The 15,295-nt window shown below is 49.3% G+C and overlaps 1 protein-coding gene across 1 annotated transcript in view; it reads right to left on the bottom strand.

Annotated features, from left to right (window-relative positions):
• The window catches only part of LOC119386147 (uncharacterized), a 44,236-nt gene extending 29,765 nt beyond the window's left edge, over positions 1-14,471 (bottom strand). The window contains exon 1 of the mRNA XM_049414234.1: positions 13,355-14,471. Coding sequence (XP_049270191.1) covers positions 13,355-13,591 — 237 coding nt within the window. The 5' untranslated portion in view covers positions 13,592-14,471. The remainder of the gene's footprint in view (positions 1-13,354) is intronic.
• Positions 14,472-15,295: the final 824 nt, after the last annotated feature.

Below are 15,295 nucleotides of genomic sequence, written 5' to 3'. Positions count from 1 at the left end.
GCATCGCATCGCCGCTCGAAACCTCAAACCTACAGGGTTTGATCGGACCGCCCCTTCCCATCTAAGCGCGCCTTATTTCCCCCGCATCGGAGCGCACGCGCTCGGTTAAATATGCCGCCACCCTCTCGTCCCAGCACACACAATCTCACGCGTCGTTTACCCAAACCCCTCCAGCGTGCGCTTAATGCCGCGGCCTCTTCAGCGAACGAAATGGGGCGCGGTGGAAAGTGTATTTCCGGGCAGTCTACTACTTCTCGGCGAGGCGCCGCCGTTCAAAAGCCCTCTCCTTTCGACAGCACTGCGCGGTGAGCGGTGATGAGCACGCCGTTCGCGCATTAACTGTTGTGGCGAGAGCCGCCCCAAAGGATGCATCGCAAGCAAACGGGAAAACGCGTTGTATACGCGACCTATTCGTCCCTCCAGCCATCTCCCACGATTCGGCCATTTAGTGGGAGAACGTTCGGGTATCGTGCCTTTGGTGGCGTTGAGCGTTACATACTAGAGCGTTCTGAATTCGACGCAGAAGGTAAAGTATTGACGAATGGACTAAAACGTGAGGTGGTCCCACACTCAGGTGCAAGTGACATGTTGTTCCACCGAGGACATTAGAGAGATTTAGGAGAGAGGAGCTCCGGTTCTTCCTAAAGTTCCTCCGTGATTCCGGGTTGCAGTGTGAATTGCAAAATATGTGGGTCAAATTTGCATAACGCGCCACCTGTTGCTGCTAATGTGATGACGTTCACACTGCACCACGCTTGATAGGTGGCGCTCGGGCGCGGCAATTGCCGGCAAATTTAGCTAGTCTAGATCCACCTGCAGCAAATAACACGCCTCCTCCTCCTTCTCATCCTCGCTTTAACACTGAGAGTAAAGAGAGAGAGAGAGAAAAGAATCTGGAGATACTTCAAAGTATGCTGACGCGAAATTCTAACAGGACGTTCAAGTTTTTAACGGGGAAACAAGAAAGGGAATGCAGAGAGATAGACTAGAGAGTAAAGGCAGGGATGTTGACCAGAAGAAACAAAAATGCCGTGGTTAAACGCGGTTAAACGAAGCTTGTCAGGCCATAGCAGCAACTACCGCGGAAAGCATGCCGGGGCGATGTCCACCGCGTCGGCGCCCCAGTGCGGCGAGCAGCGGCACGCTGTCCACAATTCTCTTCGTATACTGCCGGCGCGAGAGTCACGTGAGAGCAGTTGAGTCTCGAGGCGCACGCGCCCGCCGGCTCGCGGCTCTCGACGACCGACGGGGATGGGTGCGCGGGACGGAACAAACAGACACTGCGCATGTTTGTTGCTATGACGACGCACTTGCAAAGAGGCTCTGCTTCAAGGCCAAACGCATGTGCAACAAAGTTTTCTGGGTTGGCACCACTCTAAACCATCCGGTACACTGTCCCACACAGGGGAACAGGAAAGGCAGAGGCTGACAAATAACGGAGGGGGAGAGAAACAAGGAGCACAAAAACGTCGTCACAGTCGGTCACTATTGCTGCCAACTGTCAATGGGCAATCCGCTTGTGGAGTTCCGCTGTCCTAGCATGCTTTGACGAAAGACCTATTCAGAAGAAACGATTTTGAAATATCGACCTCATAAGTCATCGAGCTGAGAACAATGAAAACACTGTCGCAGTTTTTAAGGAATAAGATGAATCTCATTATCTGCGCTAACCCCAGCACAACGCAGGAAGCAGAAGTGTTACGTATACGTCTGTTAGGTACTGATACATCTACGAAACTTCACTTCGTATAAAGATATATCAGTTGCTGAGATCACGACAGCCCTTGCTTATTACGTTGCACGTATTACTGTACTCTTCGTGTATGTGCATGACTACGAAGCACATAACTGCTGTGGAACGTAATAAGCATGTTGCTGTTCATGGGGTATTACGTGCCAAAACCACGATAAACTTATGAGGCACGTCGTTGAGGGGGGTTGCGGATTAATTTTGAACACCTTGGGTTATTTAACGTACACCTACATCTAAGATGTTCTTGCATTTAGCCCGCACCGAAGTGGCGCCGCCGTGGCCTCACCTGATAACCTAGCGGGGTTCCAAAATAATCAATAAGCTATACAATATTTATATCTTGCACAAAAACTGTTATAACAAGACAGGGCAGACAACGATCAAGACAAGCTCGTAGTTTTTACTAACTTAGCCTCCATACATCGCTCCAATTATAGCAGTAAATAGGCAGTTAGTGAAAGTCAGTCGGAGGTAGTAAGTGCTGCCTGTTTCTAAGTTCTCACTACCTTTTCCGTATCTAAGAGTGAATTTGGAAAGAAAAAAAAAAAGGCAGCCAAGGATGCATCTCCTTGTTTCCCAGCACGGTTCACTGCTGAAGAAGCAAGACTAAGTGCAGCTTATTCTGACAGCCTTGTTTAAGACGGACAGGAAAGAAAGAGGGAGAGAAAAAAAAAAAAGAAACGACCAGTCCCGGCGCGTCCGTGAATAAATTTCCATACGGACAGGGTCCCTCAGTCGGCTCAACCAAGCAAAAGCCGCTCAGCCGTATCGATTTACCCTCTCTACATCCTCCGACCATCCGACCATTACATAAAGGAAAAAAGGGCGCACACCCCTTTGGAACAAAACACTAAGCCGCGCCGCAGTGTGCATCTGATAGCGGGTTTTTAAGAAGGTTCGAGCTATCGTCTCCTTCATCCTGCCCGAATGAATAAATCGGCAACCGCGCGGAACTCGCTTCCGACGTGCTTCCGGCGTGCCATCGAAGTCCAACTGACAGGCGCGCAAATTTCTGAGTCGCACAAAAGACCGCGCTGTAACCCGGGGCGAAATGTTTTCTACGGGGTTAGGAATTAAAGCGGATTATTCCTCTTGGCACGGGAGTCCACGGTCGCCCCGTCTGTAGCCCTCGTTATCTTCTTCGTTCGCGCGTTATCGGGGCACATCGCGTTTTCCCGTTTGCGCGAACCCGTTCGTTGAAGTTACGAATGTAGCAGCTATCACGACTGAGCCATCGTTATCGGACCTTGGCAAATTTTGAAGGTAACATTTCTGTATACCCGCCGGGTTTTTCACGCACTATGCAGTCGCCGCCATCGAAATCCGTGAGCCGCCTGAAAAATATTAAAAAATACGCTGACAAAACCATCAGCGCACCCGCCTTAACTGCACAGTTCTGAAAAAAGAAAAACACCCGTGCACTTATACTGATATGCACTTCACGAAACCACAGGTGGTCTATAGTCGCCCGGAGACTCTCCCACTAAGGCGCGCCTCATAATCGCATCGTGAGACCCCCAGAAGTTTATTTTAGGTTGTGAAGATTTTTGCCCCGCGCACAAGACTTCGCGCAATAAAGAAATTATTCTTCGATGTTGGGGCAGACACCAGCTTCCTCTCTGCAGTGGTTATAACTTTCAACGGCGGCGGGGTGCACCGATAGACAAGCAAGTTATATTAGTAATCCACTTGGTGTGCTTAAACGGCTCGCACGAACGGGTTCCAGCCAATCACGTAAGTGAACATACACGAGATGCCGAAGTTAAAGACAATCCAAATAAGGAGGAAGTTCTGGGGAAGACGGAGGCTTGAATAGACGAAAAATCCCTGAATAGGGGGGTATCGCTACAGCCACTCCAGCGACCTCCCTCCCCCTCTTCAAGGATGTTTTTATCGACGTTAATTTCATCGAAGTTAATGACAGGTAGCTTACATACGAGCGAAAGGTTATGTGTGTCCAGCCTTCAGATTTTGCACAACGTGAACTTGAGCTACTGAGGAACATGGTTTCGAGCCCAATGTGAATTCAACCTGACATGAACGATACTAGCTCTCTCTCTCTCCTTTATCTCCCATATATATATATATATATATATATATATATTATATATATATATATATATATATATATATATATATATATATATATATGTGTGTGTGTGTGTGTGTGTGTGTGTGTGTGTGTGTGTGTGTGTGTGTGTGTGTGTGTGTGTGTGTGTGTGTGTGTGTGTAACGCAGTATATTCAAATTTTATCTATCTATCTATCTATCTATCTATCTATCTATCTATCTATCTATCTATCTATCTATCTATCTATCTATCTATCTATCTATGCGTGTTCGTCTCATATATATCTTTTGTCACATTCCCTATCTTCCGCCAAACCTCCATGCCCTGCCCCCCTCCCTTCCCCCTCCTTCCTTCCCTCCCCCCCCCCTCTCTCTCTCTCTCTCTCTCTCTCTCTCTCTCTCTCTCTCTCTCTCTCCTCTCTCTCTCTCTCTCTCTCTCTCTCTCTCTCTCTCTCTCTCTCTCTCTCTCTCATTCCTGACGAGCCAAGCTAACTGCCAATCTAATTTTCTTATGCAACGCGAAACAGAGTAAAAATTTTCTTGTGAACAAAAAAAAAGATCGCACAATTCGTCTCGGGAAAGCCGCATCGAACTATACAGACACTTTTCACAGTACTCCGAACGTGAATAAGAATCCGCTCGGCTTTCGTGCTCGCTCAAATATTTGCCCATCGATCTCTCACCGACTCGTCGTTGAAAATTCTCGTCTCTCCAGCTGCACGCTGCAGCTGTATACACTCGCAAAAGCGGGCGTGACAAAGTGCAAGCGAGCAACGCAATTGTTACCACGCACCGAAAGACGTCGGTGCTCTCCGGCCAGAAGACAGCGTCCTAGACACGGGACTAAGCCGTGCGTTTAGTCTCCGCGGGCGTATTGGGAAAAAAGGCGCGCGAGCCCACTAATCCTTTATGAGGCACTATGGCCCTTGGCAGCTTATTAAGGCCACCGCTTCATCTGAGCGGGCCAACGTTAACTCTTTGATCGACACGAGAGAAGCGTACATAAAATGACGGTGAAATAGTTTTGACGATTCTTTTTTTTTATATATAAACCCATTGCACGGCCGCTCAATAAAACAAAATTGAAAGAAAGAAAAACGCCCATCGAGTCGCTAGTGCCGGTACTTCAGATCGTTAAGAGACCGAATCAAGGACTATACGTGCGTAATTTATTATTATACATGGGTTTTAAACATGCGTATCGCTACAGATCGCGGCGCGACCGAGTTTTCAGCCGAATCTGTTCTGGGATATCAATCGCGCGACCGATCTGAGTGGCGTCTTATAGCGCTTGCAGTGGAGAAGAAAAATGAGACCTTGTCAATCAACTGAATGCACAATACTGATTGTACCATTATTAATAATATCTTTTGGGTCGAGTTGGCATAAATTAGGCAAATTAATAACGCTTACTACGTTTTCTGTTACTTAAAAGGTGCTATTAATATTGCAGCTATAAAATAGTTACTAACAAGATTGGGAGTAGTAAGACAAACATTTGCCAACTTATAAATAGTCACTATACAACTACCCCCCCCCCCTTTTTTTTTCTAGCAACGTAAGAGAATCGTAACTCGGATCAGAACAAAAAAAAAAGAAAAGGAGAAGGAGAAGCAATGTCGGAAAAACAAAATTATGAATTACGCCAATAACGCGGCCTCGCTCAGCCGTCTCCCTGCGTATATGATTAAGATAACGGAGCTCTTTTTTCGGACAGATCAATATAGGCGCTCCACTGGCGCACGCGTCGTTTAGTGTAGCGGTTCTCGCAACTTCAATTATACTTCTCGTGATGTCTCGCTGCTACGTCGCGCTGCTTACGCAGGGGCGCACACGCACGCTGTTCTCGCCGAGGCTGGTGAGCAATATGAGCGGCTGCGCCACTGCGCACATTGTCCGCAAGCCACCGCATTATGACATTCGCGCACATTCCCGTCTAGCTCACGATGCTTTCCGCGGCGGGAACAGCGGGAACTGCTTTACCTGCACACGCCCTGCACTGCGGACTCGTTCACGCTCTCTCTCTCTCGCAATATAGGTGGTCAGTAAGGAACCTCGAGGGCTTGTCTGGAGCCACGAAAATGACATCAACATCTTTTACGGCGACGCTGTCTATGAGGTTCTGGATATATATATATATATATATATATATATATATATATATATATATATATATATATATATATATATATATATATACCGCCGATGCCTCTTTCGTAAGTGTCGCGATACTCGGCAGCGCCACTTCCGACCAATCGTTGTACCCCTGCGTCACGAGACGCAGAGTTCGCGCTAGCGCTAGCGCGGTTACCATGCAGCTGCCCTTTGGACTCGCTGTGGAACGGACGCTCGGAGGAAAGAGATCGGCCACTGAAGGAGTGCCAACGCGCACAGCAGCGCGTTTGGGCTTTGAGTGTATCTCTCCTTATTAGCTCAATATAGCCAATAACCGCAATACACAAATTCTCTATATGCCAATATTCACACTATAAATGACCCACCACAGTCCCAGCTTCGTTAGCTCCCATATTCGCAGTAGTGCAAGGGCTCTGAATTTTAATTTAATAGTAAGAAAAAAAGTCAGCGTCTGCAACTGCAACCTCTGCTATATCAACGCCGAAGTGGGCTATCGTGACAATAATAATAATACTTGTTGGAGTGTAACGTCCCAAAACCACGACATGATTATGAGGGACGGCGTAGTGGAGGGCTCCGAAAATTTCGACCACTTGGGGTTCTTTAACGTGCCCCTAAATCTAAGCACACGGGCCTCACGCATTTTCGCCGACATCAAAAACGCGGCCGCCGAGGCCGGGATTCGATCCCGCGATCTTAGGGTCAGCAGTCGAGCACCATAACCACTAGACCACCGTGACAGGTGGGCTATCATGTCACGCTGCTCAGGGTAGAGCCCTGCACGGGCCCGGGCTGACCCGAAAGCCCGGGCCCGGCCCGGCCCGCGGGCCGGGTCGTCCGTAACGTTTCCCGGCGGGCCCGGGCTCAGCTCGGGCTTGAAAGTGCGGGCCCGGGACGGGCGCGCGCTTGAAGCCGCGGGCCAGGGCCGGGCCCGGGCTTGAAGCCGCGGGCCAGGGCCGGGCCCGGGCTTGAGGCTGCCAGCCGAGCCGGACTCGGACCCACTTATAAGGCTTATAGGTCGGACCTTCCAGCACGCGCGAACGTTGTGCATTGCATGGTCTAAGGCATTCTGTCTAAGACAAGCTGAAGTGACACGTGCAAAGAGCTGGCTCTTAGTAGAGTTTAGAAAGGGGAAACCTTTCATCTGGAATAGCATCAAGTGCGGTGTGTAGCAGCTTGATTATATAGTTATATTGTACATGGCGATTACGTTTCCGTGACGACGTTAGAATATGAACGATTTATATTTCATCTGCTTTTGGTGGCTGCTCACCATATATAACGTTAACGTTTTTTATCTTGCTGCAACAAATTATTAATCAGGATCTCCTTTAAAAATTGTGTAATTAATGTTTCCAACGCGAATGTAGAAAAGAGCATTAAATAAAATGTCCCGGGTTTGCTTCTATCCGCTTTTTCATGTTAGTTGTATACTTATTTTAAATAAATTTTGTGGCTATGTTTTATTTTCACTATGCTGTTATTGTAATGACTTGCCATATGCCATATAGGGAACATTTCATTTATATTCCTTGGTATTACATGCCAAAACCGCGATATGATTACGAGGAACGCCGTAATGGGGACCGGATTAATTTAGACCGCCTGGAGTTCTTTAACGTATACCTAAAGAGAAGTAGAGGGGTGTTCTTGCATTTCGCCCCCATGAAAATGCGGCCGCCGTGGCCGCGGGAATCGCACCCGCGTCCTAGGACTTAACAGCGAAACAGCTTAACCGCTGAGCTACCACAGCGGGCAAAGCAACATTTCGCTTCATGTACACACCGGATTTTCCGTCCGATCGCCCGCTACAATGCGCAAGGCATCATTAATAATCATCATCAACTAATATTCTCTAGTGGGCCCGGGCCCGACCTGGTCATGAACACGCGCGCCCTGGATAAGTTTAGTAATGAACGCCCGGGCTCGGGCCGGGCTCGGGCTGGGTTCGGTCGTGTACGCCCGGGCTCGGGCCGGGCCCTGGCGTGGAACCACGGGCCCGGGCCGGGCTCGGGCTGGGTTCGGTCATGTACACCCGGGCCCGGGCCGGAAAATCAGGCCCGTGCAGTGCTCCAGCTCAGTGTGCTTTCGCGTACGTCCGTTTACAAAGCTTCTATATTATTGCGATAGCAATTATATGGACAGTCTCGGCTGGTTTTGTATAAGTATGTATATCTATATAGATATATAAAAGTCCCAAAGAAAAATAATTCCGAGGCGCGGAATCGAACCAGCGACCTCTCGCTCCGCAGCGCGTGGTGCTAAGCACTACGCCACAAAACGCGGATCCTTCAGGTATATAAAGGGCGTGTATATAACGGCGAGCGTTATATACACGCCCTTTACCGCTGACAGGACTCAGAGACGGCAGGCGCTTATAAGCGTTTCTTCATTACCAGCGAAATGGCGCAAGGAGCGCAACGGGCGCATTTAAAAGTCGTCGGCCAGCTCGCTCGCTTCTTCTAATATTTGCGCAGGGAAAACTCTGCCCTTCCGCTGTCTGCTTGCGCGGTAGTTGCTGCCGAGAGGCGGATGTTTCTGCAGCGTAGCAGCGAGTCTAATAGGTTGTAGAAAGACTGTTGTCCTTTGGATGCGAAGTGAAAGCAGTACAATGCAATACGAGATGCTGAAATTTGGCTAAGAATACATCTGCTGCAACGGCAAAGGCAAACAGTTGTAAAAGCAAGGCGCAGAGATATCATTGTTCTTCTTCCGGTCTGCATGAGTGTGCCGCTTATAAATTGTGTCAGGGGTCTGTGGTTAAAGTTGCAAGTAATCCTGTTAACAAATATTTGCTGGGATAAAGAAAACGAGATCGCACCGGTGTGCGAATTGGAGGATGAAGAAGACGAGATGGCAAAAGCTGAAACATAATGACTAGAATGGTCAGTGAAACGTAGTCTTCTTTTTTTCTTCCTTTTTTATTTCCCAATCGGCTTGTTGTCGCCCACTGATGACAGCTAGGCGGCGCCACGATGAAACACTTTCTTTGTTTACATAGAAACCTCACGCTATAACCAGAGGCTCAGCTTCACTTCGTCACCTAATTGCCTCATCCGTACAAAATACCTCTTTCAATCGATATAATTATATAACCCCTCAGCCGCTCCGAACGACTCACGCAACAAGTGCACCCAGCATTTCGCTTGTACTAGAACGCACTCGACTTGCATCGACACCTTTGAATCGACGGAGGAGACCCGACGACCATATAGTTTCATAATAATACACTAGAGGCAAATTTGGCGATAGCGTATATGCGGTCTATAGCGTCTATGGGCAACGCATGACGCTGCAGCCAGCATGGTAATGATGGGTAGAAAACGGATTTGCTTAATGGCATCTTCGGCTGAGCCGCACTGGCACCGTGGCGGTGGAAGGGAAGTTACGTCAAACACCGCCCGAGTTTCAGGCCCCGCTACGGGCCAGACGAACGTGTGAGCCGCTAAACTCGAATCTGCGACAGCAGCGCCGTCTCCGAGACGCGCACAGCAGTCGAAATTCAGCAGACGACACTTTGCAACGGCGGATTTGTACTGGGATTAAAGCTTGCGAGACGCTGTGCGTCCAGCGTGTGCTCGTCTGTTCTCCACGCGCTTTTGCTGCGTGATTTTTGCACAGACTCGACGTAGGTTAACAGTTTCTGCATCGTCTTCGCTCTCGGTGAAATGCCGACAGCAAAAGTAGCTGTGTGTGAGCACGGCAGGACGCTGTACAGCGCACGCATGTTTTACCTGCAGTCCGGCCGTGTTCTGCTGCAGCGCCAGCTGTAAATTGCGCCTGCACGCTGCACTGATAGAACGTCGCCGCGTCGTCTGCCAGCGCGCGCTGAACGACGGGATTGCACCACGCTCCACCGTCGATCTCGACGGTGGCGCGGTGGCGTGCACTCGTGTCGTGGTTCAATAAACAATGCCACAAGTTCGTTCGAAGCCGCAGGCAAAGCCATGTACGACCCATCATTCCCATAGTGTCTGAACGATCGCAGCGTCACAGTTCCCTCTAGTAAATATTCCATGCCGACGTCCACCGAAAACCACGAGAGCGAGAGAAAGAGCCAGAGAACGCTGTTCACTATTAAAATGGATCAGTAGCTAGAAAGGAGAAGAATCGTATGTATACCTTTTCGACACGTGAACACGTCATTTCGTTAGACTTTCACGCTCGGCATTAGGATGGCCGCGGAGAAATAAGCAACGGACTCCAGATACAAGAAGTACAAGCTACGCCTGATATACCCATTGGTAAGTTCGTGCGGCGACAGTTGTGAAACCACAGTGTAATACTGCAAAGCTCCTCACAATGTAAACGCTAGGCACGGTACAATAAGTCCGCTTATCGTAACAGACTTGGTCAAGACGCTTATTACATTCTGCAAAATACAAGGCTGCAAGGCGGGAACCTATGCTGCTTGCATTTTGCTAGTTGCAAGGCTAGGAGGCACTTCCCATAGAATCAACGTCGAAGAAACATCATCAGTGATAAGGCGACGACATCACTCCGCTAGGAGGGAGTACTATCAGTGCACCGATGTCATGACGTTATTACGATGTCAAGTGGCGTGACCCGATCTCGAGCGCATGACAGAAACAGATCATCGAGGCAGCGTGTCGTGCAACCCTCAGCGCGGCCATGGCGGCGCACTATTGAGCGATAGTTCAGGGCGGGTCAGCGACAATAATTGGCTGCCATATAACGCAATTCTTATCAGATGCATTCGATACTTTTCAAAAAATATTGGACGAGATGGTCTTTTAAACCATACGGCCTCCTACTCAAGCTACTAGATGGAACTCTCCGATCATCTCGATAACATGAGAATAAGTAGTGCATGCAAGGTATATGTAAACTGGTAGCGTAACTTCCGTAGAAGCCCACGTGTCAAGCCGGTGGCTAGTTGTTGCAACAGTCGCCATCTATGTGAGGAGGGGACAAACAGAATTTAAAAAAAAGAAAAAGATGACGTCAAAACCGGAAGCGGAAATGACGTCACGTTTTAACGCGATGGGCGCGAAATTATGAAATTTTTTGACAGGGCGCCGCTTCTTACTTTTTTTTTTATAGCTGCACGTTCTTTTTCTTATCACTATGACGGCTCCATAATGGAAGCATGCAAGATAACGGGAAGACGAAAAAGACAGATTTGATAAATAAGGTGTATTTTATTGGCGAACTATTGCAGTTGAACAGGATATTACCCCAAAATATATAACACAGAAATCAGAAGTAGCAAATCAATTCAACGTGCACACAAACCTTGCACACGTGTTGCTCTTGCATCCGTAGACAGCGCAGCGTTTCTTCGCGTAGCGTGGCGGACTCATCGTCCCGAAGGGCGACAGCACGCCGGCCGTGCGCTGGCAAAACACAGTCACTGAAACGGTTCCCGATGGCTGCGATGCCTTCTGCCAAGTACCACGACTAGAAAACAACGCTTATGCGAGGAAATCACCTACGGACGACAGGCACAAACCTACTGCGCAAAAACGAGCGACGCCATTTGCATCTGAAAATGCGCAAAACCGTTCGCCCATGTTACCAGACTGCCTACATGTGCCCGCTGTTTCTGAAAATAAATGAAAAAAATTGGCCACTCAACCACATACCCAAGACTAAAGTTTGATTAAAGTAATCTACTAATTTAATTCGTGGCAAATAAAATAAAACTAATAAAAATAAACGTTTAATTAATTTTTTGTTTTCATTATTTGTCCCCCCCTCACCTAGTAGCGCTTTAATCGTCACGCGGGTGTTGATGTTTGTCGCAATAGGTTTCCGACCACTTTTCGTTCCAACTTTCGCGACCTATTTAGATTGACCTTGGTGCATGGACTTTCCCTGTGGCTTAAGACGATCTTGTGGCTTTATTTAGTACGGCGCAGCCGCCTTTACCAGTTCAAACTTCAAAGCCCCTATGCTACATCTTCCGAACGCAGAGGCTAAATGCTTTGCGTAGATACAAAAACACTGCGTTTGCACGGTTGCAACAGCCGAATTCGGATTTGGGGCAATTTTGCGAGCAGCAATATGTTGCTTTTCGAGAACGAAAATCCAAATTTGGAGCAGGTTACGAGGGGGAAAAACGCCCCATTTTTTAGCCCGAAATACCAAATTTGGAGCCATACAGAAAATAAGACGTACCTTCAGAAAAGAAAAATGTATGTACCCACTACTCAACATCAGGTAACTCGTGCGCAGTGCACGAGTGCACGTGAACACTGCTATTTCAATAAAAGCAGTCTGTTGAACCACTCCACACTGCAAACAATGTCGAAATCCATATTGGCATTTGCAGAGCATGTCAAACCATTTGACAGGCGCTGCATATACGATTCTGAATGTGCCAACCTGGTGACCTCGTACTAGGAGCCCCTCCTAAATCATAGTACGCTTTTCCGTACAGCAAAGGTACACTGCGGCAAAAGTGCCTTAAAGAGCGTTCTGCACGAGACAGAATAAGGAGAGGAAATGTTGGAACAGCTGTGTTTTTTTTGTTTTGTTTTTATTTCTGTAACGGTTAGGCTGGCGTATAGTGAACTGGTAGTTAAAGTTGTGGTCTGCCCGTATGGATTGGATTGGACGATGATGCGCAAAATGCAGGTGATTAACCCATTCTCCATTTCCCGCTAAAATTAGCAGTTTTCAGAAAATTTTGAGGCTGGTAGGTTATTTTGGCGCAGCGTGGCGCAAAAATAAGGAATAGTATCAAATTGGCGCAATTGGCGCAGCTATTGCACCCCTGCGTTTGTGATGCGATATTTTGCAGAAAACGACAAGTTTGCCAAGTCGCAAGGCCGTTTGAAGCTACAACGTCGTAGTTTAGACAAATCTGTGTACTGCATACCACACCCATGCCGGCTGAACCACCATGCTTGCATACCTCCCGTAGACGCTATAGTATACCAGAGCTTCTTCCATTCACTTTTGCAAAAATAAACTCAATCCCCCGCCCCTATTCTCACTTATGCCATTCACCATTCGAATCCGTCTTTTTCACGATGCCACGGCGCATGCGCCCTTGCCCTAGCGGAAAAGTCGCGAAACGCTTCTTGATCTAGGAGGCTTTAGTCCTGACTATGCCGGTTGTTCCGGCCCCTACCGAAACTGCAGAAGGCAGTACAGTAAAATGAAAAAGGCGGATTTTTTATTTCTAACGTATCAGCTAGGTTTACACGACGAGTGGACATGTCATACTGGCTTAACTGTCGGACCTGTCCTTCGGTGTCGAAAAAAAGCGATGCCAGAGCCAAGAGTCCCCGGCAAGCCGGTGTTTCCTGTAATCGCTCGGCGCCAATGCAAGTATCACCAGGCACACCACATCAAACTCTTTGAAGGTTGCTCTCTGTAAGTAGCCCGTCTCTCACGAAAGGCGGTGCCATATGATCCTATACTCACCCGGCGGCTCTTTCGCGACGGTATGCAGCAGGAGCAGGAGAAGCGCGCCCTAGGCGGCGGCTCGACGGCCTCGTAGCCGCGGTTTTCGTCGTCGTAGCGCTGCTGCTGCTGCTGAAGCAGCCGCTGCTGGGCGCGCAGCTGGTGCTTGCGCAGCCGCCGCACCTTGCTCGGCATGGCGTACATGTAGCTGGAGAAGCGACGCCGGGAGTGGCGCACGATGGACACCCAGTCGATCATGGCGATTGTGGGCACGCACAGCTATCGAGAAGAAGAGGCTACCGCCGCTTTTCCTTTCCGCCGAGACAACCGAGGAGGCCCGTCTCGCGTGTCACGCACAGAAGCCCGGACTCAACGCACTCTGCGCAGAACGAACCGAACACATTTCCCGCTAGGCAACAACACCTCGCCCGACGCACTTGTGTATAGCACTCCTCCTGGTTCGGGATCCGATCGCAAATGTTGTCTCGACGGTCTTTCTCCCGCGCGTCTCTTTCAACGCACTCAGCGAGAAGCGGGGCGCGTACACTTCGGTGACACTTATCTCTTCGCCATCCGTGCAAAAGAGGCAAAACACTCGCCTTCACTTTCTTATTTTTTGTTTCTCTTTCGCCGCTTGCCTAAACCGATGTGCAAAGTTCTTGCTTAGGCCCGTGAAAACAATTCAGCAATGTTATTGTTACTCGGCGAGAAAAAAAAAACGAGATGGAGCGCCTCTTCTTTCTCAAGCCCGGCTGTGCGTGTGCTCGGAGCGGAAAGAACTTCTTCCCGAAAGCGAGTCGTCGCCGTCACCTCCGCGCCGACGACCGCTGTGCGAAAAAGTCACCGACGACGGTTGTTCCACTGGTGCTGCCGCTTCTCCGGCTGACATGACGAGGGAAGGCAAGGCGTGGCCGCGGCCACTGGAGGACGTCTTCCGAAGGGGCAATCTCCGAACGGCCACAGGTCGCGATTCTAAGAAACATGCGACGCGACGCTATCGCGCGACTCACCATATACGACAAGTATGTAGAATAAGCAGGCGCGAATTCGCGATATGAAACAAAGAGGGTTTGAATCCTACTACACGTAAATGAATGCACGGAGTACGGCTACAGAGGAATCATGAGCAAAAGTTACAAAACAGCTCGTCGAACCACGAGAAACGCGACGTCGGCGCAACAGGCGGCGCTTGGCGATACTCTGACAGGTGGATCACAGGTGAATCGTGAAACGAGCCCTTCGCAGTGATCCTGGACCTACGCCAACCAACTCAGCAACGCCAATAACATTCGTAACGCAGCGCGAGGGGCCAGCCGGTGGAAACGTCCGTCAATAAATGACCAAAAAGAGAGAACTTCACCATCGAGCGGCTTCCTTTCTTCTTCCTCTTTTCCCTAGAACGGTGTATGCGGCCTTCGAAAGAATACGGCGCACAGCTGCAAGGTAAACGAAGCATTCCCTGCGATTGTCATCGTCTCGGAGGAAGACGCTGCTGAAGCAACTCGCGAGGCAGCGGATCTTACGAAGCGAGGACAGCGAAGAGACACATACACGGCGCATGCGCCATTAAGCAGGGAAAGAAATCTTGTCGCAACCGGAGCTTGACTGAAGACGCTATTTAAAACGAAGCAAGAGTTATCCTCTTAATCGCACAAGCCAGTGTGCGCTTATGTCGACGTGCTAGGCGAGGTTCGCTGAATCTCCCGTAAGCCTGGGCTCAGATTTGCATTTAATTAAAAGAGCGCTGTCACAGCAGCGCCTGGCGGAGCGAAGCGTGCCCGCATCTCGGAACAGGGGTGCGCGTCATCTGGCCAACAGCGCGAACGCCGACCGGAATTCGGGAGCTGTGAGGATTAATTATTGCCGGCGCAGCAGTTACGGGGTCCCGCCAATGTTTTCGGGAATGAGCGCGCGCCTGCGCAAAGCAGGGTTAAAGCCGAGCGCGGTAAACGCGGCGCAATC

The sequence above is a fragment of the Rhipicephalus sanguineus genome, chromosome 3, assembly GCF_013339695.2.
Source record: "Rhipicephalus sanguineus isolate Rsan-2018 chromosome 3, BIME_Rsan_1.4, whole genome shotgun sequence".
Taxonomy (NCBI): domain Eukaryota; kingdom Metazoa; phylum Arthropoda; class Arachnida; order Ixodida; family Ixodidae; genus Rhipicephalus; species Rhipicephalus sanguineus.
The sequence above is the reverse complement of the archived record's forward strand: the minus strand, read 5'-3'. Positions and strand labels throughout refer to the sequence as shown.